At 40.2% G+C, this 14,872-nt stretch overlaps 1 protein-coding gene across 1 annotated transcript in view; it reads left to right on the top strand.

The window, feature by feature from the left end:
• The window catches only part of uggt2 (UDP-glucose glycoprotein glucosyltransferase 2), a 37,073-nt gene extending 24,140 nt beyond the window's left edge, over positions 1 to 12,933 (top strand). Inside the window, exons 33-40 of the mRNA XM_070914493.1 lie at positions 7,751 to 7,855; positions 7,973 to 8,057; positions 8,835 to 9,017; positions 9,195 to 9,355; positions 11,597 to 11,711; positions 11,840 to 11,956; positions 12,567 to 12,732; positions 12,908 to 12,933. Coding sequence (XP_070770594.1) covers positions 7,751 to 7,855; positions 7,973 to 8,057; positions 8,835 to 9,017; positions 9,195 to 9,355; positions 11,597 to 11,711; positions 11,840 to 11,956; positions 12,567 to 12,732; positions 12,908 to 12,933 — 958 coding nt within the window. The remainder of the gene's footprint in view (positions 1 to 7,750; positions 7,856 to 7,972; positions 8,058 to 8,834; positions 9,018 to 9,194; positions 9,356 to 11,596; positions 11,712 to 11,839; positions 11,957 to 12,566; positions 12,733 to 12,907) is intronic.
• Positions 12,934 to 14,872: the final 1,939 nt, after the last annotated feature.

Here is a 14,872-nt window from a genome sequence, read left to right as displayed (position 1 = left end):
CAGAGCTTGAGCTCCCTGTCAACACAAGTTCTGGAACCATGTTCTTGAATTGCGGCTGGACTGTCCCCCTTTCTGGAGTTGCCCAAGGTGAGATGAGCCAGCTTGATACTGGGGATACTGTTGAGTCTTTGGCTAAGAAACTGTGTGGGAGTTTTCCCTGGAGAGCAGGAGGAACACTTGTACAGGGTTTTGTGCCTATGTGCTGAACAGGGGTTTAGAGTACTTGGCCTTGTTGGAGTCCCTGGTTGAGGCCCTAGAGAGGGCACCACCTAGGCACTCCAGAGTGTTGTTTTTGTTATTGAACTTGTGTGTTAGGTATGGACTATTTGTAACAAACGCCATGTTCAAGTATACCTTGCATCTGAAGACCTTAGACCACAGATGGATTGTTGACTTTGTAGTTAAATTGCAACTGCTGGAACTCCTTGGGAGGACTCCAGCAGTGTAGGAAGCCATGAAGCTAAAGGAGGAAGGCTTTTGGGCTATAGGGGACTCCCCATCAATGCCAGGGTGCTGGAAACTAATTGTTAGGGTTAGGGTTAGCGGCAGTGCAGACTCTGTCCTGGTCATGAAACAGTGGACCAGCTCTGTACTCTTGCAATGATATAAGAGGGGTCTTGGGAGTTTACTCATCCAGTCTACATGTCATTTAAGGGATACTGGGTCTGCCTAGCTGTTACTACAAGCCATCAAGTCCTTGTGTAATTGCAGTAAGAGCTGTGTCTGCAATAGATCAAGTGTGTACATGGTGGGCTCACCTCAGGGACGTTGAAAGGACTGAATTTAGGTGGTTCGGCTGTCTGATCAGGATGCTTCCTGGACACTTCCTGTTGAGGTATTCTAGGCTTGTCCAACTGGGAGGACACCCCAAGGCAGACCCAGCACAAGCTGAAGGGATTGTAAATCCCTCCTGGCCTTGGCATCTGCTGTTAGGAGCTTTAGGATGTCATTGGGGAGAACGACAATTGGGATACCTTGTATAGCCTGCCTCTGCTGTGACCAGGACCAGATAAAAAGCTGAAAGTGTTTGGGTAGATGGATTAAAAGATTTACAATTAAATGTAATCTTATGACCATTTCCCACGGTATGCTTTTGAGGAATAAAAATACTCAAAAAGGTTGAATAAGATGGTTTCAAGAGGGATAATTTCTCCTTAAGCGCTTGTGATGTATGAATCTAAAATTTGCATAAATTTGACCGTATTTGTAGAGAGGAGAGTTCTTTCTTTTGGCACGATTCCAGCATATCCTCTTTGCAAAACAAGGGTACATAAATATCAAGACTTAGAAGCAACTCATCATGTTGAGCAAAAAAGTCTAACCATATATCCTGTACTGTGCTTAAATATTCTGTCCAACCAGTCCACCTTAAATAAACATGCTCTGGAGAGTGTAACCATAACAGATCCACTCAGTCCTATTAACACCCAGTAAAGGCAGCTGGTCTCAGCTCAGGTTTGGAAATGAGGAGTAATCGAAAGAAAACACTGTTGAAAACCACCAAATATAATATAGTCTGAGCAACAGATGATACAAAATGTTTAAAAGATATTTGTTTATTTGACAGTTGAATATTCACAAGGAAATATTTGTTCTCGCTTATAGAACAGAGTGGTTTTTCACAGGATCTGAATGTTGGTCCCAGAAAAATACATTTTGAAAAGACTGTACGGCACAATAATAGAGCATGGTTTGCAAAAGTGTTCAGCAAAGATGTTGTGTAGACCTTGAGCAGTGATCTTACAAAATATTGCTGATATGAGAATAAAGATGTTTTTATACCCATTACTTCATTTGTAACCTCAGAATGCTATGAAGGGTTTGTTGTAAAGGGCGGGACTGAAGGCCATTTGTTGGTCCAACACCTCTGAAGAATTAGTGAGGTGGATCCATGCATCAGTAAGCATCAGTAAGTCTAAGTGACAGTTAAAAATTCTCTCATCTTTAAAGAGATCTTTATCTCTATAGCGCCATAATGAGGCTGAGTGAAAATAGGTTTCATTCCTATTCTTTCTTCCATGCTCTCCTTCTTTCTTTTGTGCTTTCTCTCTTGCTCTCTTCTTTGTCTCTGATTGGGAGGAAGATGAAGGGAAGTTATCTATTCTTGCTACTCTCAGCCGGGAGAACATTGAGGGTTCAGTGTCCTTTTATGCTGTGCTTAGAAATCAGAAACATAAGGGTGTGAGAGAGCATCAGCGGCTGTGTTACCTGAGGGAGTTACTTAGATTTTAGGTGGAGGGTGCTGTAAAAGCCACTTCTCCCCCAGTAGTCATAGGACCTTGGAGAGTGTTAGATGGGACCTTTGCTACTAATATTTTTCCAAACTCAACCCAGATGATAGTTAGGGTAAGCTCTATAACGTGTATTTGCTACGTTTTTACTGTCTGAGATTTGAGGAAAGATAACAATTGTTTTGTCTGTGGCTTTGTACATGCTGGGGCTCAGTATGTATGCTGCAGTATTTATGCTGACCAGATAGCTCAGAAGATGAACTGAATTCCATGGTGGAGAAACTGATTGTAGTTTTGCTTTATCTATCAAGGTGTGCTGTGTGGGTAAAGTGTATGTAGGTGGGGAACGAATGAAGGGGTGATTTTTCTTTTTTTTCTTTTTTTAATTACACATAGTTTTTTTTTTTCCTTTGATAGACAAATGTTTTGGCAAAATATTTTCTTCATGATTACAACTTTGCCGATTAATTATTAACAAACAATAACTCAAACCATGTATGACTTGGAAAATATTTTGCAATCACTTTCCTTCATTCCTGACTGAAATCAGTTGCTCTCAGTGTGGTGATGCTTACCCATGTATGTCCTGTGTCTTGTTTTTCACTACTGTACTCTGTATACTCGTTGCCATGACCAGTGTTGAACCCAGATTTGTCCCATTTGTGCCCAAATTTTTTTCGGAGTTGTAACGCATATAATTTTATCAGTTGGGTCCCTCTGAATCATGTTATGTATTTATTTCTTCCATTTTGTACTTTGTTTTGAAGAAAATTGCATTTTTATGACCGGCAACAATTGTTGCCAGTAGTCACACAGCTTGTCACTAGGTCAAATGTCACCTAATAATAATATAGAAATAATAATAATATAGTAATAACAAATTAATAATATTGTAATAATAAATAATAACAAATAGGTGGAGGGGGGGTGGGGGGTGTAAAACAAAAGAAAAAAAGTAAAACTGTAAATGGATACCAATGGATATTATCATCCCAGGAAGGTAGCTAACGATCATGGTTCAAACCTTGGTTCCCCCTGTATAAAATTCAAAACATCAAACAATTTGAACTGGTTTCTTTATTCATAAATAACTTTTGTAACAGATTTACACCTCAGACCAAGTCTGTATAATATAAAAACAATGTCCAACAGGTTAAAACATAACAACAAAAGGTTTGAAACATTGAATTCACACTGCCAATCGAAAAACTGCCAAACAAGGGTGGGAACAAGTTGGTGGAAATAAAATCTCTAAAGACGTATTTCTTCCCATACATTCCGTTACCTTTCATTCATGTTCTACACAGTGTGCGTCCGTCACATTGCTTGCATCGCTTGCACCTGCTGCCAGTGTTGCAGGGCCAGGACCTCTGTCCGCCACAGTTTGAGTCCTGCAGCATGGCCAGGACCTCTGCCATGTTGTACCTAAGGAAAGGACAACATACATGATTAATTTTTATTTTGACCTATGTTATTTTATGAAAATTGCTTACATACATAGTATACCAGAGGGAAAAGGGGGATTTGTGGCAGGGGTGTAGAGGTGGTGGGGGGGGGGGGGGCGTTTTAGGTGTGGGCATTGGCTATGGTAAGTACTTGTGTGTCAAGAAAAGTGCACCTCCAACTGCACATCAAAAAATGTTTTACCTCAGTGAAACACAACCTAATGTTAGCTAACAAAGAAAGATCGCTTAGCAGCTAGCAAGAAAATGATGTATGGTACGGTATCAAAATCCTATAGACACAGGCCTTGAATACCTGTGAATTTATTTAGCTAGGAAGAGTATTCTAAGAGGACTAAAAAGAGCCATTGTGCATCATTCTACAATTTAAAATAAGTAAATTATGAGCAATCCTGCAGACAGTGTTTTCCTTTAGTTAGCGACAAGCTATGTGCCCACTGGCAACTTTTGTTGCCACTCACAGAAACAAGCCCATGAACAAAAAAATATTTATCCCAGGTACAATTTTTTGGGGGAGGGTTACTCTAGAGACTTCAATGATTAAATAATAATAAATATGTTTGGGGGGAAAATCATAAGAAATCTATGAAAATTACCTCTTTCCGGGAGGATTTGCATCCGCCATGTCTTCAGCCGGAAGGAGCAGGAAGCAGGTGATGTTATGTGACAGGAAGCACTTGGAAATAATTTTTTGTAAATCAAAACCTTAGTCTAAGTTGTCTACTAGCATATAAGTGGAAAAAGATGCATTAGAACCTTTGAGATTTTTTATTGTGAATAGAAAATGACAGTGATATACTTCGGCAACAATTGTTGCCAGTGGGGCAAAATGGGTTAATAGTGCATTTACTCTGGTGGTCTTTTTTTTAGCTTTGTTACTGTTTTGGGTGGTTTGGGGATTCATTTTTCGACTGTCCGTTAATCATACATGAAAAATGGCCCTATAAATAATGGAAAACATGGGAAAATATGGTGCAAATTAGAGCCATGCTTTACATTACATATGTACTATACATCAACTATCTGTCTGATGGTCTTTTTTTATGCTCATTGGCACTAGAGCAGCAACGATTAATTGATTAATCGATGATTCGATCGAAAGAAAATTAGATGCCAACCATTTTGATAATCAATAAATCTTTCAGTCAATTTTCAAGCAAAAATGTAAAACGTTTGCTGGTGCCAGCTTCTTAATGTAAGGATTTGCTGCTTTTTGTTGTCGTTTATGATAGTAAATGAAGAGTGTTTGGGTTTTGAACTGTTGGTTGGACAAAATAAGGAATTTGAAGGTGTCGCTTAGGGTTCATGGAAATAGTGGTGCGAATTTTTCACATTGTTTTGTTTTCAGACTAAACGATTAATTATGGCAATTATTGACAGATTAATCAATAATGAAAATACTTGTTAGTTGCAGTCCTAATTGGCACACATCTCACCATAATCTTTACTTCTTTGTATGATCTCCACACAGATGTTTGAGAATGATTCTGCTCAGTCTACAGAGTTGGAGGAAAAACAGAAGTAGACTTTTGTCTGGTTAGTGCTGTCCCCTGCTCAGGATTTACCCAGAGCTTTGTTGATCATTCCAGAGGTCCAGATTATCTCGAGTGAGTCAGCCAAACGGGCTCTCACCTGACCCTCTAAAGCTGCTTATCTAGGGGGGCCCCACTGTAATGCTGGAGGCCCTTCATAACGGCTGGCTTAGTCATGGCAGGCAGTCGGTATCCCCAGACCCTACTGATGTGTGGTGACTCCCCAGAAGCCAACCACTCATCTAGAGGGAGCATAGAAATGCACCAAATGTTTTCAGAAAGACAGACAATAAATTATTATGAAATGGTAAAAACAAAAAGTTACTCAGCGTCCTGGGCCTTCATTGAGTTTGTGTTGTATGGATGCGACTTGCTTACCAGTCAGTCTCTTTATGTGTGTCAGAGTTGGTTTTAGAGGACACGTAGAGACAAACAGTATGCTCCCTCCCCTCCCTTCACACCTCCCTCTCACTCACTGGTGTCTTCCTGGGGCCTCGGGGCCGAGGCTGTAGTTGTGATTGAGTGTGGGAGAGACAGTCCTTCCCTCATCAGCAGTCTGTTGCTGACAAGGACACACAGTTTGACTACAGACACATCTACCCTCCAGCACAAGTCCTGATTTTTGTCCGCTAAATGTGCCTTGCATCATGAGCCACTGCTCTTCAATAGTGGTTAGGGTATGTTGCTGTGTTCAGAAGTGTGGAGAATGTCCTTTGGATTTTTCTCTCGTCTGTGCTGGTATCTCAACATAAAGACAGTCTAGTTAATCTAGTTGGTAACCTACATTTTCAAATTTTGATTTAATAGTTACATGTACTGTTAATACATACAGTACACATACTTCGTAAATCCGTAGTTTAATTAAGTCTGAAAGGTGGACATGAACTGATTTGAAAGGCACTATTTTTGCGCAGGCAAGTCGTGTAAGGTAATGCTTTGGGCTATACGTTTTTCCTCAGGCACAATGAGTTTGCTGGTTTAGTATTTAGGCGGCTCGCCGCACACCACAGTGGGAGGAGAGCCTCCACAATATACCATCATTTCATGTTGTCTGCCTCCAGTGTGTTTGGACCATGTCAAAAGTGCACTGTGCACTGCTATTTTCCTCACTTTATTTAGTTAAAACACACCCATATTACTCTTTTAAGAAACTGACTGATAGATTATCAAAATGCGGGACAATATATTTTCTAACAATCAACCGATGTTGCCTAAGTGTTGCAACTCATTTAGTTTATGTAGTGCAAATGAACTGGGTTTGAGATGGTAACATCCTCGGGACACACACACACACACACACACACACACACATATATACAGATCATTCAGTTTCATTAAAAAAAATGTAAATTTAAACTTCTCTGTCCTCTAATCACTTAAAGCCCTCAGGACGATCCATTCTCACCAGTTCTTTCTCTCTATCCTCATCCAGTAACACCAGGTTACCAGGGCAACAGCCGTGTGTGTCTGCGGCTCTGGCAAAATGACACCTGGAGCATCTTGTTTTTAATAGCGACGTGATGTGTTCGAGCAGAGTCATGACTATTCATGTTTTGGTTAAATTATGGCACCACATAAAGGCTTAAACAGACATTTTTCAAATGAATTATTAGCAACATTGTTTTTGCATTTGGTCCACTCTTATTGAATGCATCCAAATATTCACTTACAAGTTTGTTAAAAATTCTGACCTTTATTTATTGATTATACTGTAATACATTACTACTCTTAATGTTATTTATAACTGGATGTGGATAGTGTGGAATATCATAAATAAAATCCCAAGAAATGTGCCGAAAACATGATGACCACAAGACTTAATGTATTAAATGTGAGTTAAAAGGGAAACAGAATGGGCTGCTGTACATTTACCTACAACTCTGCCCTTCCCACTGGAGAATATTAGTATATAAGCTCCTCCAGACCTTTTGCACCATAACTGAACTGTTAGTACGTCATGCTGGGGAGAGGACTGCTTTTAGAGGGGATGAGAGGAGCTGATGTGATTGGGCATGATTGTAACCAACCCCTAACACAATTAACTATAATGTATGACAATGCATTTTCAAAATGGTGCCTGGTGTGTTTTTTTTTTTTTCATCTCTACTGGTATCAAAAACTTAGATCCCTTGACATAATGCTCCCATTTAAAACTTAACAGTGCATCTCTTGTTCGCTGTTAAGTCAGTTTAGATTCTTTACTTCATATCATCTCTATTAGCTATAAGGGGTATAAAAGTGTGTCTGTTCTATCACCAATTATTGAAGTTCTCTAGAGAAGTGCCAGCAGGAGAACTGAGCTGCTGTTAAAATTACGTCAAAATCATGGCTTTCCAGAACATTGCCATTTCCTTGATTTTTGTTTATTTGCTGCACGGTATTACATGATATGTTTTAAAAATGTTTTCTGCTGCCTCTACAGAAGCATGGTTTCTACTGGCGTAGTTCTGATTTACTGTCACTATATGAAAAACATGCATCAATCAAAACACAAGAGACTCAAGTATTATGGTGTCATTTACAGCATCACTGGTGGCAGCTCCAAGAAGGATGAAGGAGAGAAGAAGAAAGAGGATGTTCTAAACATATTTTCTGTAGCCTCGGGCCATCTGTATGAACGCTTTCTGAGGTGGGTTACTCTCAGTTCACAAACACTCATTCACACACTTACTTTTCAGGCCGTACACTTTACATTCCTTTTAACCCCGATCCCTGATCCCTGATCCACTCTTTCTGCCTGTTTCAGAATAATGATGCTGTCTGTCCTTCAGCATACCAAAACACCTGTCAAGTTCTGGTTCCTCAAGAATTATCTCTCCCCATCTTTCAAGGTGCTTCCATCACTTCATGACTCCATACAAACATTTTGTAGAGATTTATTTATACTAAGCAAAGAAAAGATCTGTGGGTTGATTCCTCCTTTGTTGTGGTCGGTGTTAAATCTCAGATTTTCAATATATACATTCAGTGCCCTCTGTGACATGTTGAGTGACAAATATAGCAGAAATGTCTGGAAGGGGGTGAAGCAGCAAAACAGTTAGCATTTTTTACGCTAATGTCACCTTTAGTGGATACAGGTTTATTTATATAATATATCCAGATGTCTTGCACTATATATATTATACCACTGTTATCTTCAGCTTTGCATTATGATTTGACTAACAGGCGTTTTCATGCCAAAAGAGTGGAATATCTCTGAATACAGCTGTCCAACTGCTTCTCTATGAGAATTACTCTGCCTTATCTGCCTTTTTATGCTCGTAACATAGCATTATCTGTTTTCTACCGGGCAAAATGTAGCAATATGTTATCTGTCATTATGGAATTTACATGTTCTGCTGAATCCTCACTAATTTTGTTTGTGACATACTGTAGTTGCCCCAACAGGTAATCATATTTTTCTCTAATGAAACCATGTTCCTATGACTACAGTACACCACTGCAAATATCCTACAGTGTAGTACTCTCTTGCGCCTTGTGGATTTATGTGAGGCTTTCCACTTGATTGTTAACACAATTTTGCACATTTCTTAAATGTTTTGTCACTCAAAAATGTGTTCTTGTGTTTGGTTTATTTAACCTCTCGTGTTTGTTTTTGGTGTGGTTAGGAGACCATCTCTCACATGGCAGAGTCGTATGGCTTTCAGTATGAATTGGTACAGTACAAGTGGCCCCGTTGGCTCCACCAGCAGACTGAGAAGCAGCGCATTATCTGGGGATACAAGATCCTCTTCCTGGATGTTCTGTTTCCTTTGGCTGTGGACAAGATCATCTTTGTGGATGCCGACCAGGTGAGGATCAAATTGAACTGACATAGGGAAAGAGCTACGTGTAAGTGTGTGGCTGAAAGTGAGAGACTCGTCTATATCAGTCCCAGCGCTGGTGTGAAGATTGGATGAGATTTTGAACACCAGTGAAGTGTCGTAGGTCCTCTCTGTACTTACCGACGTCCTTGCTTTTCCTCACAGATAGTTCGGGCAGATCTGAAGGAGTTGAGGGATTTAGACCTGGAGGGCGCTCCCTATGGCTACACACCGTTTTGTGATAGCCGCAGAGAGATGGAAGGCTATCGCTTCTGGAAAACTGGCTATTGGGCTTCACATCTAGGACGCAGGAAATATCACATCAGGTATACTTCCTTTAAAAATCTGTGAAATGGAATATAGCAGCACAAACTGTTTTGGGTGGCATGGTGGCGCAGTAGTTAGCACTGTCGCTCGGGAGGTAAAGCTGGTTAGAGCGATTTGGGCGTTCGATCCCCGGCTCCCCCCGTCATGTGGAAGTGTCCTTGAGCAAGACACTGAACCCTAAGTTGCTCCCGATGGAGACCAGCACTTTGCGCGGCAGCTCGGTCGCCATTAGTGTGTGAATGTGTGAGTGAATGGGTGAATGAGACTTAGCTATAAAGCGCTTTGGGAACCTAGAAGGTTGAAAAGTGCTATATAAGTGAGATAATTTACCATTTTATCCCATAAGAACCCATGGTGACACCAGTGTAACACACACTTCAAAGGCCCCAGAATCTTCCTTATACAGCTTTGTGCTTGATCTTAACTCATTAAGTCCCTAAGAGACATATACAAAACATCCTGGTGTGGTGGTCATGTCACAGTCATGTGACTGTGGCAGGTCGGGACCTTTTCAAAATGGTGGTGTGACATGTAAACACAAGTGAAGGAAGCAACTAATTTCAAAAAGCCTGTATTTTGATATTGAAGGTAAGTTAAAACCCATTTAACGATTCTAATGCTTTAATAGTGTGTCCTGTATACAGTCAACCTGTTTTGACCATGTTTCTTGAACAAATTAATATAAAACAATAAAACAAGTAAATTTACCATAAACGCCCAATGTAACGTGTATGTAACATCACAGATCTTTGACATTAAGAGGTAGTAAAAAAAAAAAACATCAGAAATGTCTTCAATGTGGTCCACTTGGTCTGTGGTGTATTCCCCATAATTGTCCTTTGAGGGGACATGGGTCTGGGTTCTTATGGGTTAATGCCTGGAAAGCACTTCTGATACTTTACCTCATGTTCAATCATATACGCTGTAGAATAACACCATAATCCCTTTCCCTATATCTTTCACCCTATTGTCATTTTTAGGGAAAATGAAGGTAACTACTTCTGGCAAGATAGGCGGCAGAATAAATCCATGCATTTTAAAATATTAGTATTCAGAACATTGTGCTTTACAGCCATGTCTTCCTTGTAGCCCATTCACCCATTTTTATTTAGTTGGGGACTTTCATGACTTGCGTCTGTACTTTGCAAAGCAGAATGAAAGGAGTTACAAATAAATAAAAGTCTGAAATAGACCATACTGCAAAATACAGTAGTTGTCTCACAATCATGAAAATGAAAACACATCTTTCACTTTGCCTGTACATTTTGGCTTCGATTCAGTAAATCATCTAGAGGAATTATTCATTATTCTGCAAGAGTGTGGGTTTTTTTATTCTTCCCAAGTCCCAAATATTACTGAGAAGGAAAAGGAACTGTATTTTATAGTCTTGTTTAGAAGCTGGAAGTGCTGTAGTTGACTTTGTTGTTCTGCTTCCTTCAGTTTATCAGAAACTGTAAGTCCAAAAGAAAGCTAAACCTTTCACGTAGTTTTAAAATCTCACCCTACTCGGGCTCTATAAGAGCACAGTTTATGTGATTTGTCAGAAAAGTAAAATTAGTTTCCCCAGATTAATTTGCGCAAGACAAAATCAAATCCTATTGAATTCTGCCATATTACCATTTGAATTTTCAAAAATAAAAAATTGTGGCTACACTACAGTACTGTCTTCATCCAGTTTCCATGGTGATTGGACCCCACCAATTATAGTTGCAATTCTTTTTAGTGTCTGATTTTTGTATACAGTACATATTAAATCAAGCACTAGGAATGAAATAAAAAGTTTGGCTCCTTGCTGGCCGGGTGTTCTCTCTCTGTCAATGTGATGACTAATCAGGTCGCTGAACAGAGAGAGCAGAACTTTCCACTTTGCCACTTGCTGATGAGGATGGAAAAAGAAAAGTCAGAAAACCACAGTGATTTGACTGCATGCCAGTGTTCTGTTAAGCTCTGTGAGGCAGGACAAAAGCAGCGAGCATCAGTGAGGCCAGGGAACGCATAAGGTAGTGAATATCCTCTGGCAGACTTAAATCTAATAAGTGATAAGTGAAACTACACGGTCTACACCATTGGGTTTATTAACATGCCACATTAGATGCAATTATCTGTAAGTGCCTGGGGTATTTATCTTTATTGAGTCATTGTTTTTGTTTTTATGAAGTCATTCCTATGGGCTTTCCCTTTCAGGAAATGGTTTTCTCACACCTGCTCACTGTCTTCTCTCTGTCCTATATTTCAACCAGCGCTCTGTATGTAGTAGATTTAAAGAAGTTTCGAAAGATTGCAGCTGGGGACAGATTGCGAGGCCAGTACCAAGCCCTGAGCCAAGACCCCAACAGTCTGTCCAATCTGGACCAGGTATGTAACTCAGAGATGACATCAGTGCATTATATGATGCAGAGTTTGTTCTTTTTAGCATCTACTATACTTTGTTCATATATCATATTTGTAATGCACCCTAATGTTTTGTTTTATGATATTTTTAGGATCTTCCTAACAACATGATCCACCAGGTGGTCATCAAGTCTCTCCCACAGGAGTGGCTGTGGTGTGAGACGTGGTGTGATGACTCCTCCAAAGTCACAGCTAAGACTATAGACCTGGTGAGTCCCAGACCAATAAGGTCGGACTGTGGAATACTAATCCGTAATGTAGGGAAAGCTAACTGGCATACCTGGGAATTACTACTATAAATAATTCATCATCAAATCTAATTGTTCCTTTTATTTAGATAATGAAATCGGATAATTCCCTTTTGTCTTCTGTGTTTTAATCTTTGTGCGTGTTGAAACATGCTGATAATTGAAAAAGTATTTATACAGCACTTTTTTACACCATATTTTCAGCTTTGTTGGTTATAAAAGTGAACTGCAGCACTGAAAAGCAGGAGCATATTCCCAGCCACTAATGTCCGTGAGGCACTTGGTATTTTGGAGACAACTGAGGAGCAATCCTATAGTCTCCTAAACTCATTTAGAGAATTACTGGACGGGCTCCAGTAGACTGGAATAGGAAGCATTGTCTCATTGTGGTATAGGACACCACTTGGTAATTCAGACACAAGACATGGGCTAATGTCCTTTTAACAGAATTGGAAATCAAATTAGGTTGAAATGCCTGCCACAGACAGTGCTGGGAATGACAGTGTGACTTGTTGGGAGAAAGTGGCCCTGGTGGCGTGAGTGATGTGTATTGTCTGCTTTTCTGCTGCAGTGCAATAACCCAAAGACCAAGGAGCCCAAGCTGACGGCTGCAGCGAGGATTGTGCCTGAGTGGGTTGAATACGACAATGAGATAAAACAGCTGCTGAGACGGGTCCAGGAACAGGAAGACACAGCAACGCAGAAACAGACTCCCTCTCCCTCGCAACATAAAAAAGGTTAACAAAGAAAAGCACTGTTTATTCTCTGTGTCGACAAGGTTTGCCTGTTTTTATAAGACAGAAACGTCATCTATTCTACTCTTGTATGATCAACCTTTTTCTTGGCCAAATTCTCACCACTGTGCTCATTTTCATTATTTCTTTCCAACATTTCCCACCTCCATCTGCACAGTAGACAACCAGCGTGATGAACTTTAGTGTCTGCCAGCACCATGCTGAAGAGGAGGGAGGCAGCACCTTTTGCATGCAGGCCACCTGTGAAGCTTGAAGACAGACAATTCCATCTAAACATAGCAATGGAGTGTTACATCCCCAGCCAGAGAAGGATCTGATATTTTCAGAGATGCCATATCTGCTTCTGCAGTCAATATGTCTTACAAAATGAACACGTGATGTAAGTGTTACCTGCCAACAGTGAACTTGTGGTGCGCTATCAGCACTACAGTCAGGTCTGGGTAAGTGTGTGGTTACCGGAGAGTGAAGTAAACACAGAAAGAGTAAAATGGTGAGGTCATCAAAGCACTCTATTAGTTGGCATATATTGCACTGATAATGTGTGCAAAGAATCATATGGAGAAGGCACATCTCTAAGAATCTAATCTTAAAGTTTAATGGATTTTTTTTAATGTAAAACTGTTTCAGAAAACGAATACATTTAGGTATTCTGTTTGACGTGAACAACATGAAGACTTTGACTACACTTTGACTGAAATGCCCAAACCAAAGTTGTGACTGACATACAGCTAGTCCTGTTTTTAAACTTCTCAACTTGCTGCGAAGCTGTTACTGTAGAACTTCGGCACTGTACGATTATTATTGGGGAGGGTGGGGAATAAAAGGGAGGCTGGGGTTGTAATTTTCTTTTTTTTTTTTGCTGAATGGTTAGGGTTTTTTGGGAGAGTAGGAGAGCCCCTCTCCTATTCAATTTTTTTCTTTTTCTTACTCCATAAATCTATTTTAGTTCAGCCAAGAATTATTATATTAAAAAAAGAGATAAGGTAGCTCATCTCCGTTTTGAAAAGCACAACACATGCAGATCTTATTAGTTGGCCTACAAAGTTAGGATGTATTATGATGCAGGTTCAACACCACACCTTGCCAATTGTTCTTCTGATCAGTGAAATGAAACATGTTGACTGTCCTTTATGATCAGTTCTACGCACGCTTCCTTCGGTCCACAAACTGATCGCTACACACACTTTATCATCTGTTCTTTTACAGTTAGTCAAACTCTAACAAAGACACTGAGAGCTTCGTTTACATCTATCACTTTGTACATGAAACACTGAACCAGCTGTGTGAAGCGTGAGAGTGCGTGCCGTACACCGCTGTCTCCCTCTCTCCTGCACGTGTGTGAGCAGTGACTTTAACCAACTTGAGCCGGTGTTCCGTTTGGCTCAGCAGTAAAAGGTTACCTCTGAGTCTCCAGCTGCTGCTCCAAAACGCACCTGGTTAATTCATATTAAGTGTTTACTATTTGAAATACATGGCTGAGGAGAAATATTACGGTTAAATGAATAGTAAATTATCTCACTTATATAGCACTTTTCAACCTTCACGGTTCCCAAAGCTCAGTCTCATTCACCCATTCACACAAAGGCCCCTCAGAAGCCACAGCTGGTGGCTGTTCCCTGGCAGGAGAGCCTCTCGTGTGCAGGTGGCCCAGATTGCCTAGATTTTACAAAAAAAGATTCAAATTTTGTGAATGGATGTGCAAATTGGAAATCACTTTCACTTGGACTTTTGGAAATCAAAATATTGATTGAATTGTATACGATTAGTTGGAGATTTTCAAAAATTTAACTTGCTGTTTAACATTCTGCTATGTGCACCATGATCGCTGTCCAAGGTGCTGATGCGGAAGATGTCTGACTGCCCTTCTGTCACTCTAATCAGCAGGATTCCCGCTATACTGTCCAATGGTAGCTTAGCAACCATAACTAGCATGGCTGACCTGTCAGTTTTGTGCCTGGTGCTACAGTAAGAACAGTACTTGGTGTTTGGAGGGTTGTAGCTTTACAGAACCAAAAACATAAGAGCCAAAGTGGGGTCTATACCTTTTTCTATTATATGGATTTTATCTATCCACTGCCCACGTCAGAAAGAATAACATTTTAATTACACTTGTGTTACAATA

Source organism: Enoplosus armatus, chromosome 11 (genome assembly GCF_043641665.1).
Source record: "Enoplosus armatus isolate fEnoArm2 chromosome 11, fEnoArm2.hap1, whole genome shotgun sequence".
Lineage (NCBI taxonomy): Eukaryota > Metazoa > Chordata > Actinopteri > Centrarchiformes > Enoplosidae > Enoplosus > Enoplosus armatus.
This window is presented reverse-complemented; position numbering and strand designations above follow the sequence as displayed.